This window comes from Microcebus murinus, chromosome 2 (assembly GCF_040939455.1).
Source record: "Microcebus murinus isolate Inina chromosome 2, M.murinus_Inina_mat1.0, whole genome shotgun sequence".
In the NCBI taxonomy this organism is placed as follows: Eukaryota; Metazoa; Chordata; class Mammalia; order Primates; family Cheirogaleidae; genus Microcebus; species Microcebus murinus.
Window position 1 is genome coordinate 105236966 of NC_134105.1, and position 21472 is coordinate 105258437.

General features: G+C 44.0%; 2 protein-coding genes across 4 annotated transcripts in view; one reads left to right on the plus strand and one right to left on the minus strand.

Annotated features, from left to right (window-relative positions):
• Window positions 1-21472, plus strand: part of LOC105873096 (SLAM family member 8-like) — a 215728-nt gene that overhangs the window by 109497 nt on the left and 84759 nt on the right. The gene's annotated exons all lie outside the window — the stretch shown is intronic.
• On the minus strand, window positions 2060-18413 carry ETV3 (ETS variant transcription factor 3). Of its 3 annotated transcripts, none has more exons than XM_012767665.3 (5): window positions 18150-18413; window positions 16214-16269; window positions 15379-15616; window positions 13587-13702; window positions 2060-6805 (listed from the first exon to the last, which is right to left on the minus strand). In XM_012767665.3, exons 2-5 carry the CDS (start codon window positions 16257-16259, stop codon window positions 5670-5672), a joined length of 1536 nt encoding a protein of 511 aa, XP_012623119.1. In that variant the 5' UTR covers window positions 16260-16269; window positions 18150-18413; the 3' UTR covers window positions 2060-5669. The 3 variants fall into 3 exon arrangements, with proteins under 3 accessions (XP_012623119.1, XP_075856359.1, XP_012623118.1); XM_076000244.1 differs by having other exon boundaries at window positions 16214-16272; window positions 17920-18413; XM_012767664.2 differs by having other exon boundaries at window positions 16214-16272; window positions 18150-18412.

Consider the following 21472-nt stretch of genomic DNA (forward strand, 5'->3'; position numbering starts at 1 on the left):
ATATGTAAGTGTCACTCCCCACCTCGCTTTGCCTGTCCTCATATTCCAAACTTGCATCTTCACAGTCACGCCTTCTTCATATGTTTCTTGTTATTCATTTATTCAACAAACACTTACCAAGCTCCTCAGGCTGCAAGCCGTGTGCTAGACACTGGAGAATGGGAGATGAATCGAACCCTGTGCTGGCTTGGGGCTTCTTGACTGTCCTGTGAAAAGCCAGGCAAGCAGTGTGAAGACAAAACAGGGTGGTAAGGGCTGGGATACAACACAGAAGAGTGCCCCTGCCCTGCCAGGAAAGGCCCTGGGGCTGACGGCACCTGAGCTGAATGCTGAACGGTAAGATATAATTGTCTAGGTGAAGTGGAGGACAGAAGGTGTTCTGGGAAGAGTGGGACTCACCAGATCGGCAGTTTGTTTAGCATGGCCCGAGAGAACTTGTAGCAGAGTGGTTTAAGAGCACAGGTACTGGGTCTTGAATGCTGGTCATGCCAGTTGGCTTCTCTGAGACTCAGTGTTCTCCTCAACAAAATGGGAACAAACACAGCACGTATTTCAGTTATCATGAGGACAAAATGAGTTAATACAAGTCAGTCCTTAAAAATGTCTGGCAGGTGGTACTGCTCTGTTCACAATGGCTGTTATGGTTGCAGCTTAGGCTTCGAGTAGGGTAGGGGAGTGTGTCCCCCGACCCCTGACCCCCGTGTGCCTGATGAAGAATGAGGCTCAAAGGCAAAGCAGGGGCCAGATTATGACGGGCCTTCCAAACTACAACAGGGAAATGATGGGCAGCCATTGCAGGCTTTATTCCTTACTAACTCACCACGAAGGGCTCTGAGGCTTAAGTTTTCCTCTCATCCTCTCAGTGTCACGAGTGTTCTCACCTCCTAGGCCCTATCTCTTTCCCCCATGCTCATTATCACTCCCTCCTCTCTATGCTCAAAATTCGAATAATCACCATCCAATTCTAAGCACTGAAAGGTCAACTTAAGCTGGCAGAACCAGATGCCTGTGATCCTGATCTCAAATCTATGTGCAAGTTTGTAAAACAAGTCTCCTTTTGGTTTCAGCGATGAGGAGGGGATGAGAAGCAGGAGGCTTTCCCAGCAGAAGGGTCTCATCCAAGCACATTCCCAGCTTTGTGACATGGGTTACCAGTCAGCCCCTGCCACTTTCCTTTTCACCCAAATGAGCTGCGTCTTCTTGAGCAGAGATTAATTTGGTAGGGTAGTTTCTTAGGGCTGTGAACTTCAATGATCCTCACTGGCCAAGCCTGAACTCTTTTGTGAAATATTGGGGATGGCAATGCTAGAAGGCAAAGTCTTTAGGTGTCTCCTAAGACCCTTCCTAATCCATCCGTGTGTCTCTTCAGCTGCACCCCTCACCACTCCATTCCACCCTTCCTGAACTACTCACAGGACCTTTTAGTAGAGCTCAAATTAACCTTTGGCATGTTCAGACCTTCAGTTACTTTGCTTGTCTCATATGGCGGAAATGAGATTACTGTCTGGCACTATTTTTCTTAAGATGTGTTATATTATTCAATACCCCAACAAGAACCCCTCCCACCCCTCTGGATTCTCATTCTCTACTGGGAAATACTAGGCAGTGGCTCAGCTGGACTCTTGGGCACAGGGGTGGGGGAGGCGCTGGTTTCTGCTGATCACCCCCCACTTTCCCTGGCAACCACTAATCCTGTTTGGTTTCTATGGATTTGCCTGTTCTAGACATGTCATATAAACGGAATCAGGCAACGTGTGGTCGTCTGTGTCTGGCTTTGATACGTACTCCTAATGAATCCTCACAACAATCTTGAGAAAGAAATTTCCACCTAACACTTGTCTCTGGCTTCAGTTTCCTTTATCTGGAAGCAGTCATTCGTTCAAGGAAATGGACAATCTCTAAATTGTTATGAGACCTACTTCCTCACTATGTGGGTACCTGTGCAGTAGGAATAAAAAGGTTTGGGGACCGAGTGAGCTAGCATGGACTTGGTGAATTCTCTGGCAAGACCACCCTGGCATAGTGTATAATGAACAATAAAACCAACACTCAGCAAACATTACTTAAAAGCATTTTTTTATTTAACTTTAATTTCTGAGGTAAAATACTTTTTTTCTTTCAACTTCCATAACAAAATACAGAGCTATCAGATACCCCTGGAAAAAAAATATGTATATTATACATATATTTCTATAACATTACATCATATATATAATATATATGCAAAAATTTGAAGACTTTATAGAAAGCGGAACATCTAAAAGGCACTGCACAATGGAGTTAAGATTACTTACATTTTATGTACATATACACAACTTTATTCTGCTTAAGCGGATAACTAGTGAATGTTCTTTCACATGTGAACGTTTCATTCACAAATCCCTGCATCACAATTTTACAACTCAAAGAATGCCTAAATATTTCAAAACAAATTAACTGGTAACTTTTTTTTCTCCTAAGAAGAAATCAAAAATGGAACAGGTCTTGAAAAGACTGAATCAAAATTTTCTTTTAAAACAAAATAAAAATGTACGTTCCATAACTGTTTACAAAGTGAAAAGCACAAACATAATTATGGAATAAATAAAAAAACAAGGGACAAACAGCCAACTGACTCTACCCATTTGGTGAGAAGTGATATACTTCAACTATTTTTTTAATGCTTCTGAAACTTTCTTGGCCCATGGAGGACTAGGGTGCAAAAACTCTCTGTATTAGTGAGTTGGGTTTAATGCAGTGCAGCCTGAAAATTAGAGTGGAGAGACTCGGTGAATTGTTCGTATTTCACTCCTACCCATTCTTCAGGAAAAAAGGCGAGCTCAGCAAGGCTGGAAGCCCTTAAGAGATCTCTACTGTTTTTTCTATAGCTAAAAAAGCAAACTGTTTACATGAACCAGTTCTTGATTAATGAAATTTCAGTAGATTTATATTTGCAAAGTTTAAAACATTTGGCACAGCAAAATTTGGAAAAAAATGGGGGAGAGAAAAATAGGTCTGCTTTTCGTCCCCCTTTTTTCCACCTGCTGTTGGACAGTGATGAGATGCTCACAGAAGAGAAAGGGCTGGCTTTCTACCAGGCTGGTGACAGGTGCTGCCAGGAATGGTCTGGGGAGAGAAAAACTACCTCCCACTCCTTTGCCCCAGGAAATATCAATGACCTCCACATTCCCTGGTCCACTTCCTGAGCAAGCCCAAGTTCGGCTCTGTTTAAGCGCTCCCCACCCCCCAACCCAACCCCAGTGTGCAGTGCAAATCAACCAACAATTTACTGGTGGAATGGCAATCAAAGGAAACAGTAAAACACCAAACAATTTCTTAAAGCCAAAAAACATTATTCATGAACATTTTTTGTGTGTGTTTTTTCAAGTGTAAAAGCAGTGACTTTTTCAAACAGAAGCAGCATCTAGGAATTAATTCTGGCACTTGGGTTCTAGGGGGTTACAGGTATGCATCATGGATTGTTCTCCCTCTCTAATTTTAAAGGCCTCGTGTTTCTATTCCTGAGTTCATACCGACACCTGCTGGCCCTCCCCTCTAGCAGACAGTGGGCGGCCAGCCAGCCTCCCTGGTTAGATCAGGCAACACCAAGCAGAGAACCCTCCCCTACCTGCTGGGCTTGCTTTCTGATTCAGAGGTAAGTCGAGGTGCAGAGAAAGAAACTGATAAAAACACAACCACCAAAGGCAGCCGGAAAGAGGAGCCCTCTGCAGGCTTACCAAAGCCTCAGTTGCTAGGGACCACTCTCAGTCCCTTTCTTGGAGAAAGACTCATGGAATTTGAATCAAATAGGGGAGGACACTTGTCAAGAAATAACACAATGGACTCAAGTCATACCAGGCTATTGACTGTTTCACTCACCTGCTCTAACCTTTCCTGGAGCCCCTTTCTCATGTAAGCATTCCAGTCTAAAAAAGAACCCCCCCACCCCCAAACCATTAAAAGACAATCCTCAAATGGTACTCAGTATATAGAGTTCGCTTAAGTTAAGGTGGAGTCAGGAAGTTCTCCAATTCTTAGACACCATCCCTGTGCCACCTCTTGCTCCCATCAGATACGGAGTTATTTCTTCTCTCCCTGCTGCCCTACAGATCTGAGCCAGTCAAGTATTTACATACACTACATAGGCACATGTGTGCACACACACAGGAAGTGAGCTGCTGTTTCTTTCTCTTCCCCTAGCCCAAGATTGACACTTTCCTGTTCCTTTGAAGTTGCTGAAAGGGAATTTCCCATGAAGAAACAATTCCTCACTGCCTGTAAACTGGAGTCTCATCTAGGATACTCAATTGAATATGACATGAGAATCAGAACAATCTAGGCAAATGGGTATTAGCAAGAATGGCAACACCACAAGACAGACACCAGCTCTTTTTCATTCATACCAGGCTTTGGGCATCTGGTTGCTTTTTGTGTCTTCCTTCCACCTCTTCCTTCAGTTTCAACAAACATCCACTTGTACCCCTAGCTACCTTCTGCATTTCCAGGTAACATCTGCCCTTAACTCCCACAATCTGGCGTTTTTGTTACCCATCCCAACAACATCAAGAGGGAATGACTAAATATCAGCTAGAAATTTAACCATGTCTCAACATTCCTGGATTATCTGAAAAGTTGTCCATGCCCTTTTACAGGTTTATGTTGACAGACCCGTATCATCTTAAAGTATGTTCATAGTTAAGGCTTGACTTAAGAAAATAAAAGAATCAGACATAATGGAAAGACATCTTCAACAATGCTGTCATGCCTCTCAGTGAACTTGCTCACAGTCACACTTTGGTTTGGCTCCCCAAACCCATAATGGAAAAAGAAAAATGAAGATTCTTTTGTTTTGTTTTGTTTTTAAAGGCATTGGGTTCCTTCCTCCTGCCCTCTTCTTTCTTCCCTGAACAAGAGTTTACAACTCCTCATGGCTTCTTAATAGGTGAAGTAGGTGAAAAGTCCAAGAAACTCACAGCAGGGCTTCCTGTCTCAGCCATGCAGCTGAGAGGTGGCCAGCTCCTGTGCCTTCCCAGCCCCACTCTAACTGGCAGTACGCTCATGTTTCCTGAAAACATTTTTTTTTTTAAAGAAAAGCAAAAATGCCAAACAACAAGAAAAAAGAGAAAGAGCAACGTCTGAACACCCCCCACCCCCACCCCAGTAAGACTGAGATTATCTTATTCCTCCCCTGAAATAATTATAAAGAAACATTTCAGGCAAAATACTTATCATCAATGGTCTCTCACTGCTGAACCACCCATTCATGCCCTTTTCCCTTTTATGTGTATCTCTTGGAGCATAATAAATTCATTAATGGCTTTCCATATATAAATACAATAGAAAAGAAAGAAGTCTGGAACCTGAACTATCATGGGACCAAAAAGTATCTTGGCCCTTTAGGAGTTTCCTTGTCAGAAAGTGTAAGCCTCAAAAAGAAAGAGAGGCTCCTTCTCCTTGCAGTTCAATACCTTCCCTGTGTCCTACTCACCAGGAAAAAAAAGTGTGTTCATATCCCACCTAATTTACAACAGAAGATACCCTATCCCATCCCCCAAACATAAAAATACAAGTCTATGCCCCTAGAATGATCAGCCCAGTCTAACTCCCTCCCCCCCACCCTGAAATCTTGCTACATAAATACATGTATGTATTTGATTATAGTATAAACAGCTCCAAATCCACTGCCAGTTCTAAGCATCAGCAGCTGCTGTTGCCAAGCCCCGGGGTCCTGACCCATTCCAGAGGAACTTGCCATTCTTGCTCAGCTCTCGGGCCTCAGGGTCATCATTCCAGCGTCGCTTCAACCGAAGCTTGGGGGGCATCAGGGCATCTTCTTTCTTCTCAGGTGCACTAGGCTCTTTGCCAGGCCTATCCTCGCTGTCTTCAGTCACCTCCAGGGGCTCTTCACTTGGGCTGCTGATGGGCACAGAGGGCCATATGGGTGGTGCAGTGGGGCGGGCAAAGACAGTGCCTTTTCCTTCTTCTATGGTCCTGCTCAGCACAGTGCCCTCTTCTTGAGAGTGTTCCTCCTTCTCTCGTGCCGACTGCCTGAGGCTCTCAGGATCCTTTTCAGAGGCAGGCTCCACTTTAATTCTTGGGGGGACAGGAGCCATGGTAGGTGCGGCAACAGGTGCTGACTCCTCATTGCTCTCGACCCTCTCCCGGTTCTTCCGCCCAACCGGTGGGGGCTGCAGCTTGATAGAAAACTGAGCTGACTCCTCAGGATGCATTTGGCACTGAAGTGGCGGAACCATAAGCCCTGGGTAACGAGGGAAAGTCCGAGGACTCAGATGGTAGTTGAACACAGAACAGGCTTGAGAATGAAGGTAGTGTTTCATTTCCTCAGGGTTGAAGGAGAAGCAACTGCTGCTGGTGAAGGGGCTCAGGCCTGGTGATGGGCTATAGGAGAAGATGGTGGGCGTCAGGGAGAGGGCTGGTGAAATGGGGACATTAAGGACACCTCCGCGGCCGGGGATTGGAGAGACAGCAAAGGGACTGTGGGGGTCAGGGTACATCCCTGGCCTAGTGAACAGAGGAAGCATTATGTCAGGCTTGCGTTTCTGATGGCCAATCCCTCCACCACTGACAGCGTTCCGGGAAGATATGTGATCCACACCCCGGTGCCAGTCAGCGGCTGAGCCATCCTCTAGCTCTGAAAGCTCCGCCTTCCTATCAGTGCCATTACTTGACTCCTGGCTAGTAGTGAGGGAACTAGCAGAGAACCGCCCCGGCTGCATATCACTGGTTGGAGAATGGGTGTCCAGAGGTGGGAAATGGAACCGGGAAGAGGCTGTTGGCACTGGTGGCGCACTCTGAGGAACCACACCTGTGATGGTGGAAAAGACAAAAGACTACATTAGAGGTTTGGTCATTCATTATCACTACTTTTACTTATGCTAAAGTACAAAGTGTTTACTACCAACAGGAAGCAAACATTCTAACTGGAATAAATCCCAGTTCCCCATTTTCCTAGTAACTACTGTTCAGCTGCTTCAACTCAATTTCGCTATCATCTTCTCTAGCCTCTTATTTTCTTGACAATAATCCTTATTGTCTGAAATATCATTTACTTGTGTATCTACATTCTAAAACATAAACTCCATAAGGCAGGGACTTCCTATTATTCACAACAGTAATCCCAGCAGTTCAGAGCTTAACAGTTAGTAGGTGCTCAATAAATATTGTTGGATGAATGGTACAAGTGCCTTCTCCTCTGCAATTTTAAATACTATGTACGTATCACTTGCCTCAATTTTCAGTTTTGCAAATAGACTTATTTTCATTCACTGTGCTAACTGCATCAACTTTACAGGCTCGCAAGTTCTCAACTTCCCCTGAAGGTCCTTCTGATAAATAAGGCATGAGAAAGGTATTTCATCTGAGGCCTCAGGAACCCTGTGAGTTTACTGTGAGGTGTCAGTGGCATGTATGATTATGATGTCAAGAGGGCTCTTTATGCTAAGGCACAGATGAGAAGGAAGAAGGAAAAAATGGATTTTTTTTCCCTGGAAAAACCAAAAATAAGAAAGTATGATGATCTAGAAGAGGAAATAAAAAAGGTGCATATGATAGAGTGTGGTTAGAAATTGGTCCCAATCAGCTTTCACCTTCTATTCTTGGTATAACAAGAGTCATCCTCAGATATGATTCTGTCGTCTGCAGGTATGTGCAAGATTGTAGCTTTTTAGGTACATGTGACTGAATAACACTGTGCCAGAGCAGCATTTCCCAAGCTGATGTTCCATAGAAATTGCTCTGCAGGACTTTTTTTTCTTTTAAAGCCACTGATTTAATCTTACAATTAGGAAAAACAGATGGATGACCTTGGAAATTATTTGAGTAGAGCCAAGAGGATCCAAGGCCAAAAGTATCTCTTCTACTAGCTTATTACAGTGGCTAAAATTCCACCCTCTTTTATTCTTTTGGATCTTGATTTTTTCTTAAGAGCACATCTACTCAAAAGCAAAAAGCCACTTCTATGTATTCTGAAGGATAGAATACGTTTAAGTGTAATGTGCAGAGGAAGAGAAAGTCCTGTTTCCCAAGCAATTCAGAACTGCTTGATTAAATTAATTAAAACAAACATACATATAAAAAACAGGCCGGGCGTGGTGGCTCACACCTATAATCCTAGCACTCTGGGAGGCCAAGGCAGGCCGATTGCTTGAGGTCAGGAGTTCGAAACCAGCCTGAGCAAGAGCAAGACCCCCGTCTCTACTATAAATAGAAAGAAATTAATTGGCCAACTAATATATATAGAAAAAATTAGCTGGGCATGGTGGCACATGCCTGCAGTCCCAGCTACTCGGGAGGCTGAAGCAGGAGGATAGCTTCAGCCCAAGAGTTTGAGGTTGCTGTGAGCTAGGCTGATGCCACGGCACTCACTCTAGCCTGGGCAACACAGTGAGACTCTGTCTCAAAAAAAAAAAAAAACAATTGGAGGATATTTCAGTCTTCACACATGCTAAGGTATACTGTAAATCTATAAGGAGACATAATTATTAATAGTAGCATTTTCCAAATACATTTAGTTGGAGCAAAGGAAGGTGAGACTAGGAGCAATGGTGGGAAGGTAGCATTCTGGCCCCATACGCGATTAACTGGAGTAGCTATACTTTTATATATGAAGATAGCAAATCTTAAGATTTTGTTTAAAAAGAAAAGTTTGTGGTTAAAAAAGAAAGCATGAGGCTGGGCACAGTGGCTCACGTCTGTAATCCTAGCACTCTGGGAGGCCGAGGTGGGAGGATTTTTGAGGTCAGGATTTCGAGACCAGCCTGACCAGAGCAAGACCCTGTCTCTACTAAAAATAGAAACAAAAATTAGCCAGGTATGGTGGCTCACGCCTGTAGTCCCAGCTACTTGGGAAGCTGAGGCAGGAGGATCACCTGAGCCCAAGAGTTTGAGGTTGCTGTGGGCTAGGCAGACGCCATGGCACTCACTCTAGTCCAGGCAGCAAAGTGAGACCATTGCCTTGGAAGATGATCACCTCCATGAAGCTACCATGAAATCTGAGTAGTAGGGTTGGAAAATTTGGGTCTAAATCTCAGTTCTGGCACATTCTACCTCATAGCCTAGTGCAAGTAACAAACTGGAGTCTTTGATCCCTTCTGGCAAAATGGAAATAATAAGGTCTTTGCCTAGGTTCAAACCATGGTCATATCACCCATTAGTTGTGTGCCTCTGGACAACTTACCTCTCTGTGTCCCAGTTTACTCTTTTTGTTTTTTTGAGACAGAGTCTCTCTGTTGTCCGGGCTAGAGTGCTAGGACAGGTGTGAGCTAGGACAGTTTCCTTATCTGTAAAAATAGGCAAGAATAGGACCAATCCTGAGGCTGAGGCAGGTGGATCGTTCAAGGTCAGGAGTTCGAAACCAGCCTGAGCAAGAGTGAGACCCCGTCTCTACTATAAATAGAAATTAATTCGCCAACTAATATATATAGAATATATATATACAGAAATATAAAATATATATATAGAAAAAATTAGCGGGCATGGTGGCACATGCCTGTAGTCCCAGCTACTTGGGAGGCTGAGGCAGCAGGATCGCTTGAGCCCAGGACTTTGAGGTTGCTGTGAGTTAGGCTGATGCCATGGCACTCACTCCAGCCTAGGCTGGAGACTCTGTCTCAAAAAAAAAAAAAAAAAAAAAAACCAAAAAGGAATAGGACCAATCTTAATGTTATGAGGAGTAAAAGAGTTAACATTTGTGAAGCCCTTAGAATAGTACTGGTACACAGCAAATTGCATGTGGTTGCTAAAACAAAAAACCAATTTTTTTTTACTAGATAATTATCATGGTTCAAAATCAAAACTTAAAAAGACATGTATCATTCAAATATGGACCATATATTAGATAACAGTACTACATTAATGTTAAATTTCCTGGGCATGATAATGTTACTGTGGTTATAGAGGAGAATGTCCTTGTTCCGGGGAAATACAAGCTTAAGTACACAGGGGTGAAATGTCATGATGTCTGCAACTTAATCTCAAAAGATTTAAAAAGTACATATAAATAGAAAGAGATAAAGCAAATGTGGCAACAATATTAACCATTAGTGAATCTAGATAAAGGATATACTGGTGGTTCACTAGTTTTTTCTCCCAATGTTTCTGCAGGTTTGAAGTTTTCCAAAATAAAAGCAAAAAACCAGGGAAGGGGTGGGTAGCAGTAGGGAGGCAGACTGAGATGCCTGAAGTCCATCCTTGATCTGATCTGTCCTGCCCTCATCCCTTGACAGGTAACTGTTTTTACTAGTATCTTCTGTATCTTTCCAGTGTTTCTTATGCAAACACAAGGAAATATTAAAATATATTTAATGTATTTCATAGGATGTTTTTAATGATAAAAATGAAATACTGTATATAGAAGTACTTTTAATACTACCTAAATGTTAAGTACCCTAAATTGTTAATAGTGAGTAGGATTATGAGGAAAGGGAAAAAAAATATTTACCTTTTTACTCTATAAACCTCTTTATTATTTGGTTATGTTACAATCAACCACGTATTGCCTTATTTTAAAAAACACACAGACCAGAATTGCCCAACTCTACCACCCCACCCCTAGTAGACATGATCTGTTTGGCCTCTAGGATCTAAATCCACATACCTCTACTTACAGCACTTATCACACTTCACACTGTATCAAAGCTAGTATATCTTATCTCTCCTGCTAAACTGTAAATTCCTTGAGGGAAAGAATTCCCCATAATCTTTTGTTTTTTGGTCTTTAGAGCTTAACACATTATCTGTTGAACAAATGAATGAATCCCAATCTAGAAGAGAAATGTATGATCTATTATTAAATAAGAGATGGATTTCAATAACTCAATCTCTCAGGAATTGTCTCCTAAGAAACTGTTCAACAGATAATTAATCAATCCACTCTGATCTGTCTTTAACTTTGTTTCCTCATCCTTAATTTTTTTTTTTTTTTGAGAGAGTCTCACTGTGTTGCCCTGGCTAGAGTGCCACAGTGTTAGCCTAGCTTACAGGCTAGGTGTTAGCCCATGCCTCAGCCTCCTGAGTGGCTGGGACTACAGGCATGTACCATAACGCCTAATTTTTCTACTTTTAGTAGAGACAGGGTCTTGCTCTTGTTTCAGGCTGGCCTCGAAATCCTGACCTCATGCGATCCTCCTGTCTCAGCCTCCCAGAGTAGATTACAGGCATGAGCCCAAGCCTGGCCCTCATCCTTAATTTTATCATTTATAAAATGTGGATATCAAGACATACATTTTAGGCTGGCGCAGTGGCTCACGCCTGTAATCCTAGCACTCTGGGAGGCCAAGGCGGGAGGATTGCTCGAGGTCAGGAATTCGAAACCAGCAAGAGCGAGAGACCCACTCTCTACTATAAACAGAAAGAAATTAATTGGCCAACTAATATATATAGAAAAATTTAGCCGGGCATGGTGGCACATGCCTGTAGTCCCAGCTACTCAGGAGGCTGAGGCAGTAGGATTGCTTGAGCCCAGGAGTCTGAGTTTGCTGTGAGCTAGGCTGACACCACAGCACTCACTCTAGCCTGGACAACAAAGGGAGACTCTGTCTCAAAAAAAAAAAAAAAAAAAAAAGACATACATTTTATGGGCTAGAAGGGTTGAATGAGATAATTCACAAAACTACTAAGCAAAAGTACCTCCATTAAGTACATGTTCAATAAATGTTACATTGCTTTGTCATCATAAAGTTAACCTCAAACAACATTTGGCCTCTTTGAGTAAAAGTTCTCTATAAACTAATGACTCCAGTTCTTCAGAGTTGTGTCTAGGGGATGTGAGCAACCAAAAAGTATGCCTAAAAGAAATGTACACAGGGAAGGAGCAAGGGTGAGAAATAGAGGAAACAAGATTCCAGTGGCTAGAACAGGTTTGATTTCCTAACGCCTCTCCCTCAGGCACAAGGAAAGAAAACAGGTTGTAATTAGAGAGATGCATTCCAATACCACTTTTTTTTTTTAAATGCATGCCCCAGGGACAGGAGGGAGTGGTTACAGAAAGAGAGATGGAACTGTAATGATAGCAGAGTCAAGCTAAAACTGCCCTAACTTGTTGTGTGCGGTAATTACATATCTGCAATGGATCTCAACATTATATTCTCTCAGCCACACCCCCGCTCTAATTTTTCAGGTTTCATCCAACTTTTCTCTGTGAAGTTGTATTACTGCAGAATCATCAGCTCTCTTTGCATTAACATACAAGACCACAAAGAGAGTACTGATGGACTGGTCAAAAATAGTTAAATACAAACTACAGTAGTCTTCCCTTATCCGAGGTGTCGGTTTCGCTTTCCACTGTTTTAGTTACCCTCAGAGGTCTGAAAATAGGTAAGCACAGTAAAATAAGATATTTTGAGAAAGAAAGAGACCACATTCACATAACTTTTATTACGGTATATTGCTATAACTGTTCTATTTTATTACTAGTTATTGTTAATCTCACTGTGCCTAATTATAAATTAAACTTTATCACAGGTACATATATATAAGGAAAAAAACAGTATATATGGGGTAAAGTACTATCTGTGGTTTGACAATCCAGTGGGGGTCTTGGAACATATATCCCAAGGATGAAGACTTTATTTTTTTGGGTAGGGGTATGATTTGCATCTAAAAACCCCCACAAACAAAAAACCACACATAACAGCAACAAAACCTTTTAAGAGTTGCCTTCTACACCAAAGAGAAGCTTCAAACTTCTATAAAGCACTGTAATGGAAAGCTACAAAGCTGAGAGCCAAGAAGGGAAGCCCTGCTGCACTTAAAAGGAGAGAAGGTCAAGTAACCCCAGAGTCTTGTTCTCTGAGGATTTGCTGGTGCAGATCAAAGACACTGCTTCTCAGTGCAAACATGTAAACCTCCCCTTCTCTGATCAAGGATGCTGTGGTTTTGATGATATTCACTTGATAAGGGAGAGCTTGGTAGTTTCATAGAAAATCGGAAGTGTTTGTAGAAACAGGCTCCCATCTATGAAAGAGCCATTGGGCAGGGTGTTCAAACTGAGTCCTGAACTTAAAGATTAACACAAACCTATGAAATATCATTCCTGGCCGGGCGCGGTGGCTCACGCTTGTAATCCTAGCACTCTGGGAGGCCGAGGAGGGCGGATTGCTCAAGGTCAGGAGTTCAAAACCAGCCTGAGCGAGACCCTGTCTCTACTATAAAAATAGAAAGAAATTAATTGGCCATCTAATATATATATATATAAAAAATTAGCCGGGCATGGTGGCTCGTGCCTGTAGTCCCAGCAACTCGGGAGGCTGAGGCAGTAGGATTGCTTAAGCCCAGGAGTTTGAGGTTGCTGTGAGCTAGGCTGACGCCACGGCACTCACTCTAGCCTAGGCAAGAAAGCGAGACTCTGTCTCAAATAATATGCAGAAAAAGGAACTAAATAAATAAATCAAACAAATCTATCTTGATACTGCATAGCCTATTACTCTTTATGAGATGAATGAGAAGACACAAGAACATTGAGGCAATCTAAGGGATATTACTTTAGTGTTCCTAAAATCTCCTTAAACATGCCATGTCTTAGATTTGGGTTTTAAAAATTTCTTTTTCAACTCAAAATTCATTCCCCACCAAGAGAGTCTGTATCTTACCACTTGACCGAATGTTGATGAATGGGTAGTTGGGCATCACCAGCTTGTTAAAGTTAAATTTGTAAGTAAACCTTTTCCCTTTTGTTTTATGCAGGATCCTCTTGTTGTAATAGTATCTGTAAAAAAAGAAAGAAAGAAAGAAAGAAAGAAAGAAAGAAAGAAAGAAAGAAAGAAAGAAAGAAAGAAAGAAAAGAAAGAAAAGAAAAGAAAAGAAAAAACAAAAGGAATACGTGTCAATTTATTGACAGCTCTTCACATACTTAGGTAACCACTAAGACCAACAATTCTTGTTCTAAGTATTACTTACAAACATCACTACCATTCTTTTGCAGCCTGGCCCTCAGGTTAGAGCCAGAAGATCTAAGAGCTTACATTTCTCATTCAATTTTCAACTAAGCTCTAGTCTTTGGCTAGAGCTTTACAAAAACAACCTCACTTTAAGATTCTGAACACCTATCCGAACCCCAATCACCTTTTTTCTCAATCTCTCTACAATTTCAATTCTATAGTTCATTTCCTTCTTGTTCTACTATATGTCACTAACTGCCTACTTTCTCTGTCTTGCCTAGGTAGGAGCAGACAAATCTCTTGGGAGACCTGATGTAGTTTGTCTGGAGGCATAGACAAAGGAATGTAGAACTGTTTTATGGTGGCAGGTCAAACAATGGCATACACTGATCTGTAAAACAGCAGCCAGTGTGGCCCCCTTCCCTTTCAAAGACTCAAAGGGCTATGAAGGCCAGGTGGGGTGGCTCATGCCTGTAATCCTAGCACTCTGGGAGGCTGAGGCAGGCGGATTGCTCAAGGTCAGGAGTTCGAGACCAGCCTGAGCAAGAGCGAGACTCGGTTTCTACTAAAAATAGAAACAAATTAATTGGCCAACTAAAAATATATAGAAAAAATTAGCCGGGCATGGTGGTGCATAGCTGTAGTCCCAGCTACTCGGGAGGCTGAGGCAGGAGGATTGCCTGAGCCCAGGAGTTTGAGGTTGCTGTGAGCTAGACTGATGCCTCGGCACTCTAGCCGAGCAACAGAGTGAGACTCTGTCTCAAAAAAAAAGGGCTATGAGACGTTCCAGCAAAACCACTGTACAAATTTTACATTCAGGATCACTAAGCATCAAGAAAGGCAGGAAAACTTCAGTGTACCTGAAACCTTTACCCTTGTATCTATTCAGTAGCACAGGTCATAAACTGCCTTCTGGCACCTTGAGACTTTATAAGGGTTATGAAATTTAAAGACTGACAAAGGGAAAAGAGAACCTGAGAAAACTTGTAGTCATCAACCTTTAGACATGTTGGAGCAACCTATGGACTGACAACTGAGCTCACAGATATAGTTCCTGAATAGATAGGTCAGTGCCATTCAGTGAGCCCTCCCCTTGTGAGCTTGCTTCACACTTTCCTAGTTTCTTCCAGTGGAGCCCAAAGATGAGAAATTCTAATAGATTCCCAATAGGGAAGTCTAAACTAATCCTCTGGATTATAAATGAGCTCTAATCCATGTTTCACCATACACTCTCGCCCACTACAGAGCAAAATCGGCTGTCGGGATCCAGTGCCAGCCACATTGGAATTCCCTCCTACATATAACCAAAGATATGCCTTTTCTCCTCCTTTGCCTATGCTACTCAGATTCAACAGCTCTTCTACTCCCACTTTAAAGCCACACATTATTCACTGAGATAGTGTAGTCTCTTATCACCTGATACTCTTTTTATCTAACATTCACTAAACTGCTCAGTCTCCTTCCAATCTGTTAACACTACAGATTTGGGAATACTTTCCCTTACCTGAGGGCTCGGCTCAGCTTGTCATAATTCATCTGTGGTTTGCATTTCCTGCGGCCCCAGAGGCGGGCCACCTCATCTGGATCCTTGATGACAAACTCCCCGTACTCTCCCTGCTGCCAGGCGATGACATGGCGGAACTCTTCCTTCTGCAGCAGCTCCAGGATGAAGTGCCACAGTTGGATCTGCCGGGAGCCCGGGGATGACTCTGTTTTGTAGGCCCAGTCAGGAAACTGATAGCCTTTAATGTGAAAAGGGCAAGATCAAAGTAGTCAGGAGCTAGGTACATGCATACCAGCACCCCCATCTCTACATTCCACTGGTCAGAAGCTCTAAAGTGCTTTGTAAACATGCCATAAACACCCTTTTAGTCAGCTTGGACTAACCACAGCAGGGGAGAGGAAAGCAGGGAAGTTACCTATCACTGTAGCAATCAATAAATCTGATAGAGTTGGGCAGCAGCACCCAGGTGTCCTAATCTCTTACCCTTTCATATATTACTAAATCATACACCTACTTTCTATGAGGGCATGAAAGTTCCAAAGCAAAAAAACAAGAAAGATTAACCAATGTTTTAGGAAAATACAGCTGAAAACTCTTTACCCCCAAAGTTGGAACTGTGTCTCTAACAAGGAAGAGACTCTAAAGCTTGGGATGTGGGTGTGGTGACCAGATATGTTAAATATACATCTACAGGAAACAAGCCTACAACTGTCCCAGCAGTATCCACCATCAGATCAGTCACGGTCTGGCATTTGAGAACAGAACACAAGTGAAGAGAACAGGAATCTCTGAGGGACATTTCCAGGTACATAAGAGATGATCAACTTTTGCTCACCTCCACCTCCTTCTGGCTTTTCCACGATGCTACAGCCTGCTTTCATTTTCACTCTCCTGCTGAGAGACACAAGCCACACAATTACTTTAAGATGCTATTTATTTATTATCCTCCCAAGGTTTTCTAGCACAGCCTTTTCTCAAACTTCCTTTCCCTGTCTTTCCTTCCTCATGCAACCCTCTTTCTTTCCAACATGTCACCTCCAAACTGCTAATCCCTAAGTCATCAAATGATGGGCCTCAGGTCATCAGCTTCAAAAGCCATAATTATCTCTCACCTGACTTTAAACCACAGAGTGTAAACACTGTCTTTAATATTTGCTTTCTTCCTCCTGACCAACCCTTCCAATGTTAAAAGAAAAAAAAAAAAGATGGGTCCAGTGAAACGGGTCCAAAAAGGCAGCCAAAACAAGTCAAACAGTTTGTCTTCTATTACTAGACAAGCCCAGATGCCAAGATACACAAGCCTGAGTTCACCCAGATGTACCAGCTTAAAGAGTGAAAAAAATCTAAATCCATCTGATTCCCACTCAAGAATGAACATCTGATTTTGATTTATTTTACTGAATTATGTGAGATGGGAGAAGGAAAACTCCTCCCAGTCAGAAACTGCCCCCTCCCCCTTGAAAAATACCCTGGGATACAGGAAGTAAACACACCATATGTGCAGTTACTCTATACAAGAAACACACACACACTTTCAAAGGTCTTTTTGAGAAAAAAGTTTACATTTTCTCCCTTTAACGGGAGGGAAAAAAGCAAGCATTTCTAAGGACTTTCTGGCCAATGAGTGGAGGGACTCTTGCTGAGATCTAAATTCATTCCATCCAGATTTACAGTTCCTCAACAAATTTCCTGTTCCTAGCAGCAAGTAGTTTTGAGTCAGTCAATTCTTTAGAAAAAAGGAGCGAGAGGTGAGAATGCCAGAGGGACATGGCCCTTAGCACCCACATTGCCAGAAGTCTGGAGGGAATGTAGGTGCCTCTGTGGCCCCAGGCTGGGGACAAAATCCTAATCTTGTAAATTTCATCAAACCTAAGATTCCTCTAGATCCTTTAAATTTTTTTCTCACCATACACATTAAGGAAACCAGCAAGTTTCAGTCTATAAAGCCACCAGGGGCCGAGGACAAGATAAATACGCTAAAGGAAGGAAAAAACAAACAGACTTGGAACGCAGAAATACACAAACAAGATATACAATAACAAGTCACCAGGGCTGAGGCAGGAGCTTCCTCTCCGATCCCAGTGACAATGAGGGAGGAAAAACATTAATTTCCCCATGGCTCCAGGAAGCTGCCCTGGCCTCTAACTCCTAGACTGCTCTGTCGGATCGCGGGGTCTTTACCCTGCCACAGGAATGCCCCTCGGCCAGCACGACTGAGGTGCAAACCCAGTTGCAACGATGACCAGGAAGCCCTCTCCTGACACTCCCGTTCCTGGCTTTTCCTCACAACGCCCCCTCTTCTCAGGAGGCGCCTTTGCATGCCTTTCACAAATTCACTACGATGACGCTCCGTCCAAGTGGGGCCACTCGTCTCATCTCTGCAAACCTCAGGTCCCCTGTCCTTCCTCAGATCACGACCATTTCCCAAACAGTGAGGCATGCACAGTGTGGCGTGCGAATCTCCTGAAGCAGCTCCCGGTATGGGCTTCCACAGCCCTCAGAGCCTCCTTTCCACTCGCCTCCTGGCCAGGCTTCCCTTACCCCGTGGCCTCGGGGCTCCACGGGGCCATCGCACGAACGCTGCCCTGAGTCCCAGTCGCCCCTCCGACACGGGGCCCCTTACCTCCCCCGCCCCCCGCGCTGGGTGAGGCCCGGCGGGGTTGGTACGCGGCGGGGCGAGCCGCCCGGACCCCAGAGACGCCGTCTCCGCCGGGGTCCGGGGTCCGGTCCAGAGGGGCCCGACCGCCGCGGCAAGGCCGGCCAGGACTCACCTCTCCCCGGCACGGTCAGCTTTCGGTCCGGTCTCCTCCGCGGCGTCTCCGGCTCCTCCTCATCCACCCCAGCAGGAAGTGACCTCCTCGGCTGCTTTCGTCACTTCCATCCTCAGCAGAAAGGGCGGGGGAGGAGGAGGCGCCCTCCCGTCGGCTCCCAGCCTCACCTCGCCGCACCCAGCCGCGTCTCCCTCTCCTTTCTCCTTTCAGCAGACGCCGACTTCCTCCCGCACTCCGCCCCCTGCGCGCTCCTCCCGCGGCGCATCCCGCGCATCCGCCCCGACACGGCGCATGCGTCACGCTGCGGGGGCACGTTACGCACGCTCGCGGCGGGCGGGCGCCCAGGCTCGGCTGCTGGGCTTGGGTCCGCCGGACTCTGAGGGGTGACGCGGCACGAGGGGGCGCTGGGCCTCCGCGCGCCGCCTCTGCCAGGCTGGCGCTGTGCTGCGGAGCCGGGTCGGCGGGGCGAATTGCTGCGCCGGGGGGCCCACCTGCCGCGGAAGGGGACCTCGCACTCCCCGCCGCCCCCCGCAGGAAGGACCCAGGCTCCGGGGTACGCCCCCCTCTGCAGAGAGGAGGCCTCTGTTTCTCCAGAAACCGGCCCTGAGACCTAGAGAGGGGAGCCCTCACAATGGGAAGAGAGGACCCGTAGCCTTCAGACTTCTAAGAAAGGGTTCTTTGAGAGACGTATGAAAGAAGCTGCGAGGCTTTCTCTAAAGCACATTGCTTTGGCATTTCCTCTTTGTAAAGACTGGGAGCATGACCGAATCCCTGCTTGTCTCTCTCTGCATTTAGTTTTAATCTCTCTCAATCCAAGCAGTCTGCAAGTCTTCTCCCTAAGTCATTCAAACGTATCTCCCCTTTCTTTTTCCTTTTCTTTTTGTCTCTGCTAGAGCAATTACAAATACCTTGTCCAAAGCATTCCCTAACCCCCTTCTTTTAAGGCTTATTAATGATAAAGGATTTCATAGCAATTCAATTTTATCTCCACCGCCCCCCCCCCCATAACTCTGAGTGGTGTCCAGGCCTGGTTTCACTCCAGAGGCAGAAGAAAGGGAGGAGTGGGCATCAGTAAAGATTACATAAATTGGAATTAAATAAGTGTGAGGAGGTGAAGAGGGGGATGGGATTGAAGGAGAATTGAAGATCAATTTTAATCAAATGGTTCAAAACTTTGTTTTGTACCATTGCTCTAATAACACCTTTTCAGGCCAGAAGCGGTGACTCACACCTGTAATCCCAGTGCTTTGGTAGGCCTAGGATTGCTTGAGGCCAGGAGTTTGTGACCAGCTTGGGCATCAAGGCAAGACCCCACCTCTACAAAAAAATTTAAAAATTAGCTGGGCGTGGTGGCACGCCTGTGGTTCTAGTTACTCTGGAGGCTGAGGCAGGAGGATTGCTTGAGCCCAGGAGTTAAGAGTCTTTGTGAGCTATGACGGTGCCACTGCACTCCAGCCTGGTTGACAGAAAAACACCTTTTCTTCCCCTCTTCCATTTAGAACATGGAAATATCAACATTCATTGTTACAAAAGTTGGCTTCTGTTTTGGGATATGCTACTAGCCATTCTCTAGCTGTTGATAAATTAATTAAAAGTTGGTCCTCTCTGGCCTGAAATTACCTTACCTATTTAAAAGAAAGTTGCCAGTGGTGTCTGCCTGTCCTTCCTGTGTAATAACATTGGTGATGTCAGGTCTTTTCTAGTTAGAAAATCCTACTATTTAGGTGATTAAGATAAGGAACAAAATTTAAGTGCCATAGAGAGGATTACTGATATCTCCAACTAGTTCATTAGCTCTTTGAGAATGGGAACTCTATATTCTTTGTATCTTCATAGTACCTAGATTTGAACCATGTTTTATGTGTAAATGTAGGATATTTGGTTGACCATTCCTTTAAAGTTATTAGCTAAGTGATGGAAATTGTATTCAGGTCCTTGTGCCTTCAACTACTAGCTTTGTAACCTTGTTTAAATGATTTCTCTGTGTCAGTTGCTCATCTGTGCGAACATAATACCAATAGTATCTACTTGTGTGGTTGTATTAGATGTGTTAATGTATAGAGAGTGGTTAGAACAGAGGATGGCACATTGTAAGTATGGCAGGTGAATAAATGTTGGGAAAAATAATAATCTTAGGAATCATTATCATAAGAATCCTCAAATTCTCCTATCACCCCTGCAAATTTTAGCAGTTGTGTCGACTCAGAAACCAGGGTGTTTGGGAATGAGCAGTTTCTTTTAAAAGTCTGAAATTGCTAACCTTTGGCTCATAGCTCAAATGGTCATGGTTAGAGCCAGCACCGTCACCTTGAAGGATACTTGTTCTACAAAGATCCTGGAACCAGAGTATAGGGACTATTTCTGCATATTTTTACTTAACCCAGACTCCTAGTGGTTCTTTGCTGCCACTTCTCTGACTAATTAAGGTCACAAAGGATGACATGAATAAACGCAATTAGCAGAGGTAAACAGGTCTCTCTATCTGGCTGGAGTTTGAATTGATATATTGAGAAAAGTTTATATCCCAGCAGAACTCAACCATTTTTACATTAAGAATCTAATCACTGGCATGAAACTCAACAGGTGTATTTGGGTTTGATGAAGCAAATTGGAAAGTCCCTAACAATTAGTGGGTCCGGATAAATGAGTTGTGTGCTGGGAACCTCTCCTGTGGTGGCAGAATCTGGGGAGATTGCGATGGCTAGGGACTTCTTGCCCAGCGTGCCCAAGGTCCCTATCCACTATTTCCTTCACCACAGCACTGCTGCCTTCTCCATCTGTTGCAAACAGGCTTTCACAACTTGGAGATTCTTCATGTGCCTGAAATAGGGATAGCATGAGCTTTCTGAAAGTGTGGGGGTGGAAACACTTAGACACAGCACAGGAGTCAGGACAGGTTGTAATCTCTCTTGAATTTCCACTTGCTCAAAGCCCTTTCTGTCCACTGACACCACCCTCCTACCCTCTTCCCACCCATCTTTATAATTGTTCCATATGTCTAGGATAAGTTTCTGTTTTAAATCTCACACTCTGGATTCCACTGTCACAACACAGCTACTCCACTGCTTCTTATTTTAAAGAGAAAAGAAAGAACTCCTAAAATTTATTTTTTTTCCCAAAAACCTCTTCCTGGATTAGGGGGTATGTGTGTGTGTGCTTCTTTATTGCTCCCATTTTCTTTTTAGTTTTTTTTTTTTTTTTTGAGACAGAGTTTCACTTTGTTGCCCAGGCTAGAGTGAGTGCCATGGCGTCAGCCTAGCTCACAGCAACCTCAAACCCCTGGGCTCAAGCGATCCTACTGCCTCAGCCTCCTGAGTAGCTGG